The 17,322-nt window shown below is 43.9% G+C and overlaps 1 protein-coding gene across 2 annotated transcripts in view; it reads right to left on the reverse strand.

The window, feature by feature from the left end:
* CTNNA3 (catenin alpha 3) overlaps positions 1–17,322 on the reverse strand; it is a 1,220,185-nt gene that overhangs the window by 180,005 nt on the left and 1,022,858 nt on the right. For both annotated transcript variants that reach the window (XM_070752167.1, XM_070752166.1), the window contains exon 14: positions 1,324–1,416. In XM_070752167.1, the coding sequence (XP_070608268.1) occupies positions 1,324–1,416 (93 nt within the window). The remainder of the gene's footprint in view (positions 1–1,323; positions 1,417–17,322) is intronic.

Below are 17,322 nucleotides of genomic sequence, written 5' to 3' on the forward strand. Positions count from 1 at the left end.
AGCGAGCGAACGGTGGGTGGCCGGGCGAAGGGCGGGCGCACGGGCAGGCAGGCGGCGGACAAGCGGCGGGCGCGGCAGCAGCGAGGAGTTTGCGTGGGCGGCGGGGAAACCCCAATCTTCGGCTCCTCGCTGCTGCAGCGCTACTTCGCTAAAACCCGATCATTGCTAGGGGTCCTGGAACGGAACCCTCGCAATGATCGGGGGATCACTGTACTATGCAATCTATATTATTTGAATATACATAAATAGCAATAGCATTATACATATAATAAATGAGAAAAACTAGTAGAATAGAAGTGCAGATTTAGTAGAAAGTATGTATGTATGTGTGTGTGTTGCAACTTTAATATACAGTGATCCCTCGAGTTTCGCGATCTCGATCTTCGCGAAACGCTATATCGCGATTTTTAAAAAAATATTAATTAAAAAAAAAACCACTTCCGGGTTTGGCTTCGGGACTCAGCTGGGAAGCGGTGCGGCTGTTTTAAAAGATCGCAGCCGGCCTGGGGGGCTTCCCAGCACCCCCCCGAACCCCCAACCTGGGTCTTCCCAGCCGCCCACGCAAAGGGGAAACCCCGGCTCCTCACTGATGCCCGCCGCTCGCCCGCCCGCCAGCAAGAGGGGGAAGACCCAGGGAAGGTTCCTTCGGCTGCCCAGCAGCTGATCTGCTCGGTAGCGCAGCAGCAGCGAGGAGCCGAATCGGGGATTCCCCTTTGCGTGGGCGGCGGGGAACGCAAACTCTACCATCTACGCATGCGCGGCCATAGAAAAAAGGGCGCGCATGCACAGATGGTGTTTTTACTTACACAACCCTACATCGCGAAAAATCGATTATCGCGAGGGGTCTTGGAACGGAACCCTCGTGATAATAGAGGGATCACTGTAATAATTTGTTGATTATTAATGCAACTTTTCCTAATATACACATTTTCTGCACTGCAGAAGAGTTAATTCAGAAATCGCAAGTTTATCAATCATCTTAAAAAACCAAACCAAACAAATGTCTTCCTTCCCATTGATATTCACTTCTAATTTTAAAATCATTTCAAACTCATTTAAATTTATAGCAGGATGTGAAGCTCCTTAATAGTAATAATATACTTTTTTTTAAGGCTAGCTAGTCAAACAGTTGTGTTTTTTGAGCAGGTAAAAAACAGTTCTGTTTTTTGAGCAGGCAAATTTAATTAAACGTTTAGCATTTAGACTTTCAATCTTTTCCTGTTCATTATGCATTTATTTTGCTGTAACAATTATGTTATGCTGAAACTGGTGGAAGAAGATAGTAATATATTGGCATTCTGTTCAGCCTTTTTCCTTACTTACCCTATCAGTTTTTCCTTCTGTCTGAATACTGGTGCAACTGAGGACATCATGGTCTTCTTCAAGATCAGATACATCTTCTAACTCCTCTGGGCTCTTGGGAAAAAAACACATTATCATTCAATTCTGCCATAGAAGGTATCTAGTCTGTAGGTTATTTCTTTCGGCATCTTTTATTATCACTTAACCATATTTAGTCTAGCTTCCCAAAAGGAATTGGAAAGGTTGTTCTGCTTCTGCTATTTAAGAAGCATAAATATTTTTTATCCTGCAGCATTTTAGAGGTTTGCAGTATAGTAATAATAAAAAGAGGGACACGGTGGATCCATGGCTAAGATATTGTGTGGATCAGAAGATAGGCAGATCAGCAGTTTGAATCCCTAGTATTGTGTAACGGGCTGCACTCCCGTTACTTGTTCCAGCTTCTGCTGATCTGCCCCAGCTAAGAACGTAGCAAAATGCACAGTTTGTTTGAACTTATTTTTAATCAATAACCAACTACTATTAACTGTCGTAGTAGAGGTCACACACCAGAAGCAACGGATGAAAGCTGACCAAGTAAAGATTCAACCTGGAAATAAGGAAGAACTTTCTGAAGGTGAGAGTGATCAACTGGTGGAATGTCCTGCCTGCGGATGTTGCAAACGCTCCAACATTGGAGACCATCAAGAAGAGATTGGACTACATATGTCTGGGATAGTATAGGGTCTCCTGCACCAGAAGATTGGTTGGTAAATCCACAGTAATTGAATTTAAACATGCCTGGAGTAAACATATATCCATCCATACAGGAAATAGTATAAGGGCAGAGTAGATGGACCATGAGGTTTTTTTCTGCTGTCAATCTATGTTTCTATGTAAACTATCAGCAAACCAATTGAGTGGAGCTCCTATCTTTCACAGAAATGGCTTATAATAGTGCATAATAGCACTGGATTAAACCCCTTTAAAGTGACCATGGGAGCTGAGTTTGTGCCAATGCCAAAATTTCCAAGGGAACTCCCTCCCTCCCTCAGTAACATTAGTTGAATGGATGGATACTCTGAAAGCTGCTTGTGGAAATGTACAGAAAACCCTGAATAAAACCAGGAAGTCACAAAAGAATAGAATAGAATTTTTATTGGCCAAGTGTGATTGGACACACAAGGAATTTGTCTTGGTGCATATGCTCTCAGTATACATAAAATAAAATATACATTTGTCAAGAATCATATGGTACAACACTTAATGATTGTCATAGGGGTCAAATAAGCAATGAAGAAGCAATATTAATAAAAATCTTAGGATATAAGCAACAAGTGACAGTCATACAGTCAACATGGGAGGAAATGGATGAAAGGAATGATGAGAAAAACTAGTAGAATAGAGGTGCAGATTTAGTAGAAAGTCTGACAGTGTTGAGGGAATTATTTGTTTAGTAGAGTGATGGCGTTTGGGAAAAAAGGAATAGGCAGATCGGAAAAGAGCCCTCCAGAAAGAGTTCAGGATTGGGGAGAAAGTATACCTGTCTACTAAATACATGAAGCTAAACCAACCTTGTTAGAAACTGGGTCCCAAATACACAGCTCCATTCCCAATTGTTTGAATTCTAAATTCAGTTACAGTGGAATTACAGTTACCTAAAGTACTTAGATGAGTCCACCAGGGATTCACTGTAGCTTATTGAGGCTCTAAATTAAGATCAGTTGAAGGGGAGCCCCTGCCTCCCATGTTGTGTGTATGGGGAGCAGAAATACCATAAGATAAAAGAGATACTGTACTCAAGGTATTTTAAGGGGAAATTACAATAATTACTGAAGTGGGAAAGATATCCCTTAGTTGATGCTGAGTGAGTAGGTGCCCACAATGATAGCACAGACAAATTCAGTAAGAAGGTTCCATGCAAAATACACTCAACACCCAAAGAGATTAGTGCAGTCTTAAGACTACCTACATAACAATATTAATCTGTTCTGCCGGGCTCTCTGATAAAAGTCTCCCAAAAATTCAAGGGTACAAATTTCAGACACACACACATTTGAAAATTCAAAACAAGGTTCTTTATCACAAAATTCAAAATAAACAAAGCACTATTTTTGTATTGCAAAGAGCACTCTTCCCAAAACAACGGGGTAGTCTGTAAAGTTTCCCTTAAGCAGTCATTAAGTACTTAGCTAGCAGCTGTGAAGAAACTTCACACCCCTTCTTCTTCCAACGAAGTGAGACACACACACACGTTGCTCTGCTTTCATTTCAAAAGTGTGAAAAAGCAACAAAGACCAGCAACACAAGATTCCTGACGAACTCCGATCAGATAATCTTCCACAACAGCCAAACCCACATGATGCTATTTATAGCAGGAGCCCTAATTACCGGAGCCCCATCCAAACACAGGTGGCCTCCCTTATTTCCTGTAATATGTTCTTATTTGGTCTCTTCTACGCATAATTCTGCGCTTGCGTGGGTCCAAAATGTCATCATCTGAATCAACGGAAGATAAGGGAGATTGACTGCCTTGGCTGGCTGCCAAGCCCTCCTCTGCCGAGTCACTCCCACCTTCTTCTTCGTCCAAGGAAATTAAACTCTGAACTGATTCTGTCGGCAATAACACAGGCCTGTGACATGTTGAATTTTCCCCTGCATCCACTTCCTCATTCCCTGGGGCAGGAGCTGGGCCAGAGCCAACCACAACATGCTTAATGTCTTTCAGGGGGCCATTTCTTGAGGTGGACAGCAGGTCAAGATTGAACCACTTTTCTTCTTTTAAATCTTAATGCTTTTCAACTTTAAATGTTCTTCAGTGGTTCTCCTCCTACCTCTCTGGCCGGTCGCAGTCGGTGTTAGTGGGGGGTAAGAGGTCGGCTCTGAGGTCTCTCCCTTGTGGGGTGCCTCAGGGGTCGGTCCTCTCCTCCCTGCTATTCAACATCTACATGAAACCACTGGGTGAGATCATCCAAGGACATGGGGTGAGGTATCATCAACATGCTGATGATACCCAGCTTTACATCTCCACCCCATGCCCAGTCAACGAAGCGGTGGAAGTGATGTGCCGGTGCCTGGAGGCTGTTGGGGCCTGGATGGGTGTCAACAGACTCAAACTCAACCCAGATAAGACGGAGTGGCTGTGGGTTTTGCCTCCCAAGGACAATCCCACCTGTCCGTCCATTACCCTGGGGGGGGGGAATTATTGACCCCCTCAGAGAGGGTCCGCAACGTGGGCGTCCTCCTCGATCCACAGCTCACATTAGAAAACCATCTCTCAGCTGTGGCGAGGGGGGCGTTTGCCCAGGTTCGCCTGGTGCACCAGTTGCGGCCCTATCTGGACCGGGACTCGTTGCTCACAGTCACTCATGCCCTCATCACCTCTAGGTTCGACTACTGTAATGCTCTCTACATGGGGCTACCTTTGAAAAGTGTTCGGAAACTTCAGATCATGCAAAATGCAGCTGCGAGAGCAGTCATGGGCTTACCTAGGTATGCCCATGTTTCACCATCACTCCGCAGTCTGCATTGGCTGCCGATCAATTTCCGGTCACAATTCAAAGTGTTGGTTATGACCTTTAAAGCCCTTCATGGCATTGGACCAGAATATCTCCGAGACCGCCTCTTGCCACACGAATCCCAGCGACCAATTAGGTCCCACAGAGTGGGCCTTCTCCGGGTCCCGTCAACTAAACAATGTCGGTTGGCGGGCCCCAGGAGAAGAGCCTTCTCTGTGGCGGCACCAGCTCTCTAGAACCAACTCCCCCCGGAGATTAGAACTGCCCCTACTCTTCCTGCCTTCCATAAACTCCTTAAAACCCACCTTTGCCGTCAGGCATGGGGGAATTGAAACATCTCCCCCTGGGCATGTTTAATTTATACATGGTATGCTTGTGTGTGTGTCTGTTAGTATATGGGGTTTTTTAAATCTTTAAATATTTTAATTAATTGGATTATTTATGATTTGTTGCACTTGTTGTGAACTGCCCCGAGTCTTCGGAGAGGGGCGGCATACAAATCCAAATAATAAATAAATAAATAAAAATAAACTTGCCAATGAACTGGGGTGGAGAAAAGAGGAAACAGAATGCTGAGAATGTATACAGAGTTCTTGAGAGTTTGGCGACCATCAAGATACAGATGCTGGAGAAAGAGATGGACTGTTCCCATAATAAAAGGACATCTCATAATTGGGCAATGTGATCACCCAGGGGTGCAGAGAAGAGGAAGCTATTATTTAACTAGGGAAGGAATTGAGTGGGGGAAACCAGAGCTGGTTTTGTTTCTTCAGTACCAATATGGTAGATTCAATAAAGTTTCACTTTTGGGAATTCAAAGCTCCCGAGTGTGTTTCCTTATTTTGGGTTCACTAACCAGACAACTGACACGTCCTTTCTCTATCATTTTTCCTTCACAATCACACCCTTCCATCTACTACATTCCACACCCTTCCCATCCAGCTTTCTCTGCCCTTTTTAACCTACACAAGACCCTCTGCCAGCCTTCATCCATCATGTTTGCCACCACTAACCCTGAAAATTCAAACTTGACGTTTGTCTTCTGTTCTTTCCACCATTAGTTCATTCATCAAAAATCTGTTCATCCTGCTCAAGCCTCAATAAGGGTTTATTAATCTCCAAAGCACAAAAATGCCATTTTTATTGCTGTTTTATTTTTTTCAAAACAGAAATAGAAAAATCAATTTATTTATTTATTATTGTATGGCTCTCTTGGAAGAATTCTATGAACCAGTTGTGTCTTTTGGATGCTGTTTCTTTTCTTTCTTTTTAATTCTCCTGAGTAAGAAATATCTCCCCTTTCCTTTGCTTCTCCTGCCCTCCTCTCTTCTCCCCTCCTCTTCTCTCTTTTCTTGATTTAATTCCTGTTGTGGTTCAGCCTGAGTCAGATCAAACACCAGCTGCGTCTCTGCTGGCTCCGTGCCCGGGGGAGGCTGAGAGCGGAAAGGAGAGTTCTTGGCAGTCAGACAGGGGAGATTACAGTCAGGAAAGTAACGAGGAAGAAAGGCCTGGGAGCCCTGGGGAGGGGCTCTCTCAAGCAAGTAGCTTGGAGTCTCTGGAGTCATTGGATGATGAAGCACAAGCTATCATTAGTATGCGACAGAGACGCATAGATCAAAGGAGGAATCAACTGAATAGATATTATCAGCGTTGAATGAGGAACACCAGGGCTTGGGTGTGGTCCTCATTTGCAAGGAAGGGTTTATAAGGCATGAGAACCATTCCAGCAGCGTGGAGTGTTATCAAAGTGGAGTTGGAGTTATCTGCCTTTTCTCTCAGTGTTTTGTTCCTGGCTCGTGGCCCAGCAGTCTTGAAGACCCGTGGGAGGTTGGTGCCTGTTAGCTCAGCAGCCTCATTTGGCATTAAGGATCCTGTGTTTTTGTATGAACAATTGCCTTCGTGTATCTATTTGGAGTTCCAGTGTTTTCCTGACTTGTAAGGACATTTTCTGTTGGCTTCTTTTCTCTTTACCATTATAAAACTGTGTTTGGATTCAACCGCTGTGTCTGGCTTATCTTTTTGGGGTCATAGCTTCCGGAGTGACCCAGACAGAACAAATTCCTTTCTCTTTTTCTCTCCCAAGAAGTTACATATGTAATATACTAGGAGCTGGATACCCATGCTCCACTATGAAACTGTGTGATCGGGCTTGATACATTGACACCTAAAGTTTGAAAATGTATGTACAATTTGTAATTCCTTAGCATCAGTGTGTATTAATATAAGGCAACTGGCAGTTGGAACAGAGTCCTTTTCACGTGGGGAGGGGGAGTATAATGTCTAAACTCCCAGCCTGCAGGCCAGATGAGTCACGCGCTGGACATGCCACACCTGATTTAGCGAAGGGGTAGCATCAGAGTATGTTAATATAAGGCAACTGGCAGTTGGCACAGAGTTCTTTTCAAGTGGGGAATGGGAGTAGAATGTCTAACTCCTTAGCATAAGAGCGTGTTAATGAATATAGTACTGTATAAAAAAACTAATGATCTGATGGTCATTTTCAAAAATCCTTTCTTAGCAAGCATCTAGAAGCCAAGAGGAACATATGTGCCAAGTTTCAAGTTTGTATGCTTTATGGTTCTGGAGATTTCATGATGATGCATGACTGGGTATTTTGCTTTTATATATATAAGAAGATAAGAGATGCTATTGCATCACTACGATAAGTTTAAACAGCAATAAAATGATGCAGCAAGAGCTCATGCAGGGTCATATTAATAGGTTGCCATCTTGCTTCTTATCCAAGTTATTACTACTTTAAATTATATGCTATATACTAAATTATTACTATATTAATTTATTTTTATGTAGTGTTATTGCATTTAAGTGTATTTTTTAGCTTTATTAATAATTACAAGTTTATAGATTTTTATTATAGTTTTATTTCATTCTGTGCCCTAAAGGCCATAATAAAGTTTCATTGTGTAATTGTATAATTTTACTTCTATGGAATGATTACTCATGAGGAAGTGCTATATTTTGAGCTAACAGGGAACTAATTTGATTACACTCTTTTGTGGCTACTCAATTGTACATTTTCTTTCTGAGTGTTGAAGAACAAAACAACGTGTCTGTTTTCATAAGAGCATTAAACTATGTTTGAATGTACCTCTCACACATTTTGCATATGTCACTTAATGGAAATTCAAAAACAATTAGTACAAGATTATAAAAAAGAACATTTAAAAAATTCTCGACTGATTTATGCATCATTTAAGCTGGTGAGACCACATTTGGAATACTGTGTTCAGTTCTGGAGACCTCACCTACAAAAAGATATTGATAAAATTGAACGGGTCCAAAGATGGGCTACAAGAATGGTGGAAGGTCTTAAGCATAAAACATATCAGGAAAGACTTAATGAACTCAATCTGTATAGTCTGGAGGACAGAAGGAAAAGGGGGGACATGATCGAAACATTTAAATATGTTAAAGGGTTAAATAAGGTTCAGGAGGGAAGTGTTTTTAATAGGAAAGTGAACACAAGAACAAGGGGACACAATCTGAAGTTAGTTGGGGGAAAGATCAAAAGCAACGTGAGAAAATATTATTTCACTGAAAGAGTAGTAGATATATGGGATAAACATATATCCATTGTAAGATAAAATACAGGAAATAGTATAAGGGCAGACTAGATGGACCATGAGGTCTTTTCCTGCCGTCAGTCTTCTATGTTTCTATGCAGTGATTCTTATGTGTGGTGTTTACCAAAGGTGGCCACAATATCTCCCAAGAGTCTTCGGAGAGGGGCAGCATTTAAATCAAATCAAATAATCAAATCAAATCAAATTATCAAATCAAATCAAATCAAATCAAATCAAACACATCCCTGAATGAACTGGCAGCAAAGAACCCACCCCTGTGCCATACACGTAGTGTAGAAATAACTTGACTAATATAAACCTATAATTTGGCTGGACTACAAGGAGGTTTAAGTTTCATTGTGCCTTTTGAAGTTTATTTCAGCTCAGAGGGCACAGTCTAAACCAACAGATAGAAATATAAAACATAGATGGGGAAAAGTTGTTGGGGAACATTTTATTTCACAACTACCAGTTATCAGGTAGTTGTGTGACCTACACAGTATGCACATACAAAACTAACATATACAAAGCAACTCCTAAGATGCTTTCATCTCTGTGCCTACCGTCCCTGTCCTACTGTCCTAATGTCCTATTTTATTGTTACTTTTTACTTATGCTATTTTTATACAAACTACAGTAGTACCTCTAGATACGAGCTGCTCCACATGCGAGTATTCCAAGTTACGAGCCATGACGCGAGCAAAATTTCTGTTCAACACCCGAGCTCAAATTCGGGATACGAGCCGAGCTTCTACAAGGTGGCGCAAGAATCCTTGCTTCTGGTTATCTCGGCACGGAAAAACAAAGTCTAAAGGCATTCGTTCGAGATGCGAGTTGATCGACATACGAGCTCGGGTCTGGAACGAATTAAGCTCGTATTTAGAGGTACTACTGTACTACTATACTATACATGTTTGACAAATAAATAAAATAAATCATTTCTAGAATGATTTCTATTCCCAGCCCATTTCAATTCTTTTACTCTCTTAAAGATATGATATACTTTCTTTTGTTCTCTAAGCCATTTGCAGGTCTTTCTATCTTGTCTTGTAATGCCGAGCATGTATCTTTCCATGGCTCTTTGTTCCACTCATAGCTTTTGTATCAATTGTGAGGTTAGTGAATGAACGAATTTCAATTCATTTATAGTTTGTCATATCACATTTAACATATAAAATATTTCACTGGAGTAGTATTTCAGAACTGTTTTTACTTGAGTTGATTTGATTGATTTGATTTATTGGATTTGTATGCCGCCCCTCTCCGGAGACTCGGGGTGGCTAACAACAATAATAAAACAGTATACAAAATAATCCAATAGCAAAAACGATTAAAAACCCATTAATATAGAAACCAAACATACATACAGACATGCCATGCATAAAATTGTAAAGGCCTAGGGGGAAAGAGTATCTCAGTTCCCCCATGCCTGATGGCAGAGGTGCCTGAGATAATCTGACCGGTGCCATGAAGGGCTTTATAGGTCATAACCAACACTTTGAATTGTGACCAGAAACTGATCGGGAACCAATGCAGACTGCGGAGTGTTGGTGTAATATGGGCATATTTGGGGAAGCCCATGATTACTCTCGCAGCTGCATTCTGCACGATCTGAAGTTTCTGAACACTTTTCAAAGGTAGCCTCATGTAGAGCAGCATTTCCCAACCGGTGTGCCGCGGCACACTAGTGTGCCGCGAGACACGGCAAGGTGTGCCGCGAAGCTAGGGAAGCTCCAGCTGGGCGGGGCGCTGCCGGTGCCTCCAACCTCCCGGCTCCTGCCCGATGCCGCGGTTTCTGGTGCTCTCCTGCTGGGCCCCAAAGAATGAAGGCAGGAAGAAGGAGAGCTTCATTCTTCGTGCCTTTTCCCCGCCTTACTTCTTTGGGGCCCAGCAGGAGAGCGCCAGAAACCGCGGCATCGAGCAGGAACCGGGAGGTCGGAGGCACCGGCAGTGCCCCGCCCAGCTGGAGCTTCCCTGGCGTCGGCGGCAAGTGTCCTTTGGGGCCCGGAGGGAGGGCAATGGCAGCGGAAACAGGAGGCTGCCGGCTGCAGCGGCCCCGGCCCGCACCATTCCCTGTAGGCTGCGCACACCTGCGCCAGCGCACCCCGAAATGCCCCCACGCGCACCCTTTTCCAGGGGCGCGCAGGGAGCCGTGGCCACCCACCCACCTGCCCGATTTCCCTCCGCATGGCTGGGAACGTGGATCCACCGCCCTCGCCAGCCCGATCTCCCTCCACACGGCTGGGGAGGTGGATTCGCCACCCCTGCCAGCCCGATCTCCCTCCAGTGGCTGGGGACACAGATCTACCGCCCTCGCCAGCCTGATCTCCCTCTGTGTGGGGGGGGCCACAAACAGACAACCGGGGGCTGCCCGTCCGTGTTGGGTGGTGCAGGGCAGGCACAGGCAGCCCCAGGGGAGAACAAGGGAGGAAGAGAAAGGAAAGAGAGAGAAAGAGAGGGAGAGAAAATTGAATGAAGGAGGGAGAGAAAGAAAGAGTAAGAAGTAGAAAGGATAGAGAAAAAGGAAGAGAAAGGGAGGGGGAGAAAGGAAAGAGGGAGGGAGGGGGGAGAGAAAGAAGATATGAAGGTGGGAGAAAAAGAAAGAGATAGAAAGGAAAGAGGGAGAGAAAGGAATGAGAGAGAAAGGGAGGGAGAGAATGGGAATGAAAGAGGGAGAAGGGGTGAGAGATAGAAAGGATAGACAGAAAGGGAGAGAAAGGAAAGAGAGAAAGGGAGGGAGAGGAAGGAAAGAGAGATGAGAGGAAGGAGGAGACAGAAAGAGAGGAAGGAAGGAAGAGAGAAAGAAAGAGGGATGGAGAGAGAAAGGAAGGAAGAGAGAGAAAGAGGGAGGGAGAGAGAAATAGAGTGAAAGGGAGGAAGGTTGGGAAACACTGATGTAGATAGCGTTACAGTAGTCGAGCCTCGAGGTGATGAGGGCATGAGTGACTGTGAGCAGTGACTCCTGGTCCAAATAGGGTCGCAACTGGTGCACCAGGCGAACCTGGGCGAACGCCCCCCTCGCCACAGCTGAAAGATGTTTCTCTAATGTGAGCTGTGGATCGAGGAGGACGCCCAATTTGTGGACCCTCTCTGAGGGGGTCAATGATTCTCCCCCCAGGGTAATGGACAGAAAGATGGAATTGTCCTTGGGAGGCAAGACCCACAGCCACTCCGTCTTGCCTGGGTTGAGTTTGAGTTTGTTGACACCCATCCAGGCCCCAACAGCCCCCAGGCACCGGCACATCACTTCCACTGCTTCGTTGACTGGACATGGGGTGGAGATGCATAGCTGAGTATCATCGGCATATTGATGATACCTCATCCCATTCCCTTGGATGATCTCACCCAGCGGTTTCATGTAGTCCCTCAACATTTCATTGGTAAGGTTTATCCCTGCCCTCTACCCTGTAAATTATGATTTCTTGGCACCACTAGAACATGTCTATGAGCCTTGGATGAAAAAATAAAAATATTATTTTGAGAAGTTTAAAATTACTTCTAAAGAAGTTTGAATACATTTTATATAAAGTTCTTGATCTTGAAATAAACATATCATGTTATAAAAATGCATTTTGTTAATTCCTCACCTTTATATATAAGAAAATCCTGTTGGATAGAGGATAAATTAAAATATGATGAAGCAATTTTCTATAACCATCAGCATACTTGAGTGGAGATGTGTGTCTAATTTCTGTGCTCCATTCATGAGATTAATATTTGTTAAAAGTTGAGCTTGAATCAATTATATGTGGAATTCTGGTGGCAATGTATTTTTCTGGCAGGTTTTTCACCTGTTGAAATCTATTTTTAAAAGCTACATTTAGTGATGCTGTACAAATGAGCAAATCTATTAAAATCTGCCAAATCCTTTATAAAGTGATAAGAAATAACTTGAATGAGCAGAAAGGGGATGACAACCCAAGAAATGGACTCCATGACAACTGTTGGAATTCTACTTTTAGTTTGCAGTGCATAATTATGAAAACCTGACTATTTATCTATCTATCTATCTATCTATCTATCTATCTATCTATCTATCTATCTATCTATCTATCTATCTATCTATCTATCTATCGAGTGAGTGAGTTAGTTAGTTAGTTAGTTAGTTAGTTAGTTAGTTAGTATGCCGGCCCTCCCCGTAGACTCGGGGCGGCTCACAACAGTAATAGAAAACAATATATAATACAAATCTTATTATTATTATTATTATTATTATTATTATTATTATTATTATTATTATTTATTGGATTTGTATGCCGCCCCTCTCCACAGACTCGGGGCGGCTAACAACAATGATAAAAAACAACATGTAACAATCCAATTTAATAAAACAACTAAAAACCCTTATTATAAAAACCAAACATACACACAAACATACCATGCATAACTTGTAATGGCCTAGGGGGCAGGAATATCCTAATTCCCCCATGCCTGGTGACAAAGGTGGGTCTTGAGTAGTTTGCGAAAGACAAGGAGGGTGGGGGCCGTTCTAACCTCTGGGGGGAGTTGATTCCAGAGGGCCGGGGCCGCCACAGAGAAGGCTCTTCCCCTGGGGCCCGCCAAATGACATTGTTTGGTCAATGGGACCCGGAGAAGGCCAACTCTGTGGGACCTTATTGGACGCTGGGATTCGTGCGGTAGAAGGCGGTTCCGGATGTATTCTGGCCCAATGCCATGTAGGGCTTTAAAGGTCATTACCAACACTTTGAATTGTGATCAGAAACTGATCGGCAGCCGGTTTTTAAAACTAAAAACCCATAATTTAAAAAACATGCACACAACATACCAAACATAAACAGTATTGGCCTGGGGGAGTTATCTCAGTTCCCCCATGCCTGACGGCAGAGGTGGGTTTTAAGGAGTTTACGAAAGGCAAGGAGGGTGGGAGCAGTTCTAATCTCAGGGGGGAGCTGGTTCCAGAGAGCCGGGGCAGCCACAGAGAAGGCTCTTCCCCTGGGACCCGTCAAATGACATTGTTTAGTCGACGGGACCCAGAGAAGGCCAACTCTGTGGGACCTAATCGGTCGCTGGGATTCGTGCGGCAGAAGGCGGTACCCTCTTCTTCTTACAAAGAAGAAAATCAAGGTGGGTCAAAAAGAGATTGGACAGCCATTTTTGAGGACATATATAGAGCAGTGGTTCCCAACCTTTTTTTGGCCATGCTTCACCTAAGGATCTCTAAAATCCTGAGCCCTCCCCCCCGACATATAATTCTTATTCAAAAAGTGAACTACTCATGTGGAGGAAGCCTAAAAGGGCAATAACTAGGTTTAAACAAGGTTCCAATTGCCCCCATTAAAATGAAATTGCCCCCCTGTGGGGCGTGGACAGGGGTATAGAGTGTCTCCTGCTTGAGAAGGGAGAGGTTCAGATCAAGGGGCCTCCAAGAAGTGAAGGTCTACCAAAATTTTTACTACCATACTATGGGCGTGGCTTATGCAGGACGCCCTGCATTTTCTTTCAACTCCTCCACTCGAAACAGAATACCCTACGAAAGCAGACTATCAATCCTAGGTCTAGAAAGCTTAGAACTACGTCGCCTAAAACACGATCTGAGTATTGCCCACAAGATCATATGCTGCAACATTCTACCTGTCAATGACTATTTCAGCTTCAATCGCAACAACACAAGAGCACGCAACAGATTCAAACTTAATATTAACTGCTCCAAACTTGACTAAAAAATATGACTTCGGCAACCGAGTTGTCGAAGCGTGGAACTCATTACCTGACTCAGTAGTGTCAACCCCTAACCCCCAACATTTTTCCCTTAGACTATCCACGATTGACCTCTCCAGGTTCCTTAGAGGTCAGTAAGGGGCGTGCATAAGTGCACCAGTGTGCCTTCCATCCCCAGTCCAATTGTCTCTCCTTACCTCATTTATTTTTTCTTCCTTTCAAATATGTTCACCTATACTTTTATATCTTTTCTTCTATTCTTTTCTTTACTTGTATTATTACATATATTTCTCTTCAATGTGTATTATGTATTGGAATAAATAAATAAATAAATAAATAAATAAATAAATAAAATCTTTCAGTGTAAATTGGGTGCTCTAGGGTGGAGTTCCATTTTCGCTACCCCACTGCGTTCCCCCCCCCATCATGGCAGTAGCCCACTCCTGCCTCTATTGTGGTTCAGCCTGAGGCTGCTCAGGGACCGGCTGTGTCTCTGCTTGCTCCATGCCCGGAGGAGGATGACAGCGAAGAGGAGGGGGCTGAACAGTCGGACGGGGGAGAGGAAAGTCAGGAATGGGATGAAGGAGAACAGCATGAAAGCCCCCAGGGGGGGCTCTCCCCAGCCAGTAGCTTGGAGTCATTAGGTGAGGAAGCACAAGCCGTCATTGACATGCGACAGATTCAGTCAGATCAGAGAAAGGAGCAATTAAAGAAGTATTATCAGCACTGAATTAGGAACAGCTGGGCTTGGGTGTGGTCCTCCTTAGCAGGGTTTAAAAGGCAGGCAAGCCCTTGAAGCCATGTGGAGTGTTATCAATTGGAGTTACGGTGTCCTGCTTTGTTCTCGGCGTCTCTGTTCCTGGCTTGTGGCCCAGCAGTTTGGAAAACCCGTGGGAGGTGTAGGTCTGCTATCTACAGCCTCGTCTTGGCAGCAAGAATCCTGTATTGCTGCATGGACTTTTGCCTTCGTGGATATATTGGAAGGTACAGCATTTTCCTGTTTGTAAGGACATTTTCTGTTACCTATGTTTTTCTTGAATTTTATAAACTGCCTTTGCCTTTTATCGGTGTGTTTGGCTTCTCTTTTTGGGTTGGTATTGGCTTCCGGAGTGACCCAGACAGAACAGCCTCCAAGGTCCTTTCCAATTCTGATATTTTTTTATTCTGTTCCATTAGTCTTAAGGAACAGGACTAAAAGGGCTGAGCATCTGCACTGGAAATCCTTTATCTGAATTGCATCGCTGCCTAACTCAAAATTTCACACAAGGTTCCAAACCAGCCAGGAAGTCTAAATGAGTAAAGAAAAAAAAACCAATAATCTTCCAACTGTGAAGACAGATGCCAAGGAGGAAACTGAGGCTACAGATCTGACAAGCTCCTTTCCCTTTTCTCCCACAGGTCTGACTTTTTGTGTGGGATGATTCTTCCAAACAGACACAGACAATCTGCTCATATGATCTCAATCGAAACTATCAAAGTGACAGAAGTAGAGTGGAATAAACTTTCAAACAAGCAATATCAGATTTTGGGTGTAGAGGATGCTGTCAGACAACAGACTTAATCTGATGATTGAATAGTCCATTGCCTAGGATAGAACAATGTTACTGAATCATAAACTACCAGTAATCAAACAGCTGAGTTCACACTACACACTAAACTGCAAATCAAAATGCAAACCAAAATAAAAACATCCACCCCACCCCTTAACCCTAATCAATCTTAGCAATGTGAGCAAATTCAACTCTCAAATATTTGCTAATTCAAGCACAAATTTACAGACACACAATGTTAAGGGGGAAAAGCGAGGAAGTCTAATTAATGAGACCCCTGAGTTAAGGGATTTCTAATTCTGCATTTTTAACATACCCCATACAAGACAGTAGTAGCAAAATATGGCACATACACACACCCTAAAATGCCCGGCCAGTGACTCACCTCCCTGGCCCGGATTTGCGGCAGGGCCAGGGAGACATGGCTCCCAGCGCAGCCGCCATCTTGGAAGGCCGGGATCTCGCGAGATTTCATGAGATCCCGGCCCTGCTTGTCATCGGCCTGGCCCGATGACGTTGTCAGGGGGCGGAGCCTGCCAGACTATAAAAGGGGCTGTGCAGGCTCAGGGCCTCCTTTTCGCCCCTGACAATGAGCAGGCGAACACCCTCCCTCCCTATCTTTCAGTGTGCTACTGGGGTCGCCCTTAGGGGGCCGAATAGGAATTTTTTGCGGTCTTGGTATTTTCTGCGACCGTTTTTTCGCCTATTCCACATTGTGGTGCGGGACGGATGGTTAGGGGATGTTTCGCTCCCCGATTAGTTCTAATTGGCTCACCTTCGGTCATTGGGTTCGCAGGTTAGGGGCGGAAATTGGGTGGTGTTTAGCAACTGCGTGTTCTCAGTTGGGCATCTTTGGGGATGATTGGCAGACTCTCTCCAAGGGCTCATGGTGCCTTTAAATCGATCTGAGCAATTGGGGAGAACCTGCCTTTGGATCTCGCCCATTTCTATCCCCTTTCAGGGATTGGACGGCAAGACCTCTCACATGCATTGCATGGCTGGGATCCAGGTGAGGGCGCGGCCCCTTCACCTGGATCAGCATGGAGCTACGCCCATATGTTGCCCCAGAAGTTTTTCTGATGTCATTTCCGCCCCGGAAATAATTGGTTGACCTCTGCGGGTCCATGTTAGGTTGAATTAAATTTATGATAATTTAATTAATAAAAATGACCCAGTTTTAAATCCAGCTCTGTGCCCGCGTCGTTACTCTGCCTCTGCTGCAATGCTGTAAATAGATGGGTATGAAATTAAGGCTAGAGCAATGTTTCTGTCAGGAACAAGAAGTCACCATCAGAGATCAAAAATATTTTTTTTCATGCTACCTATACACAATAAACTAAATTCCTAGCAGCCAAGAGAATGAGACAAGAATAAACTGACTTGGCTGGACCTAGGTCTCTTATGGGGGGAACTGCCTAAGAAATTCTTGGAGTTGAAGGCCATACATCTTCCAGTTGTTGAGATACACTGATCGAGAGCATCATGTGACCCTCCCCAAATGAGGTCATATTAGTAGTCATCTATTATAATCATGTAGGGGATGTGGTGGTTCAGTGGCTAGGACACTGAGCTTGTCGATCAAAAGGACAGCAGTTCAGCGGTTCAAATCCCTAGTGCCACATAATAGAGTGAGCTCCTGTTGCTTGTCCCAGCTTCTGCCAACCTAGCAATTCAAAAGCACATAAAATTATTTATTATTATTATTATTAT

This window comes from Erythrolamprus reginae, chromosome 5 (assembly GCF_031021105.1).
Source record: "Erythrolamprus reginae isolate rEryReg1 chromosome 5, rEryReg1.hap1, whole genome shotgun sequence".
Classification (NCBI taxonomy): domain Eukaryota; kingdom Metazoa; phylum Chordata; class Lepidosauria; order Squamata; family Dipsadidae; genus Erythrolamprus; species Erythrolamprus reginae.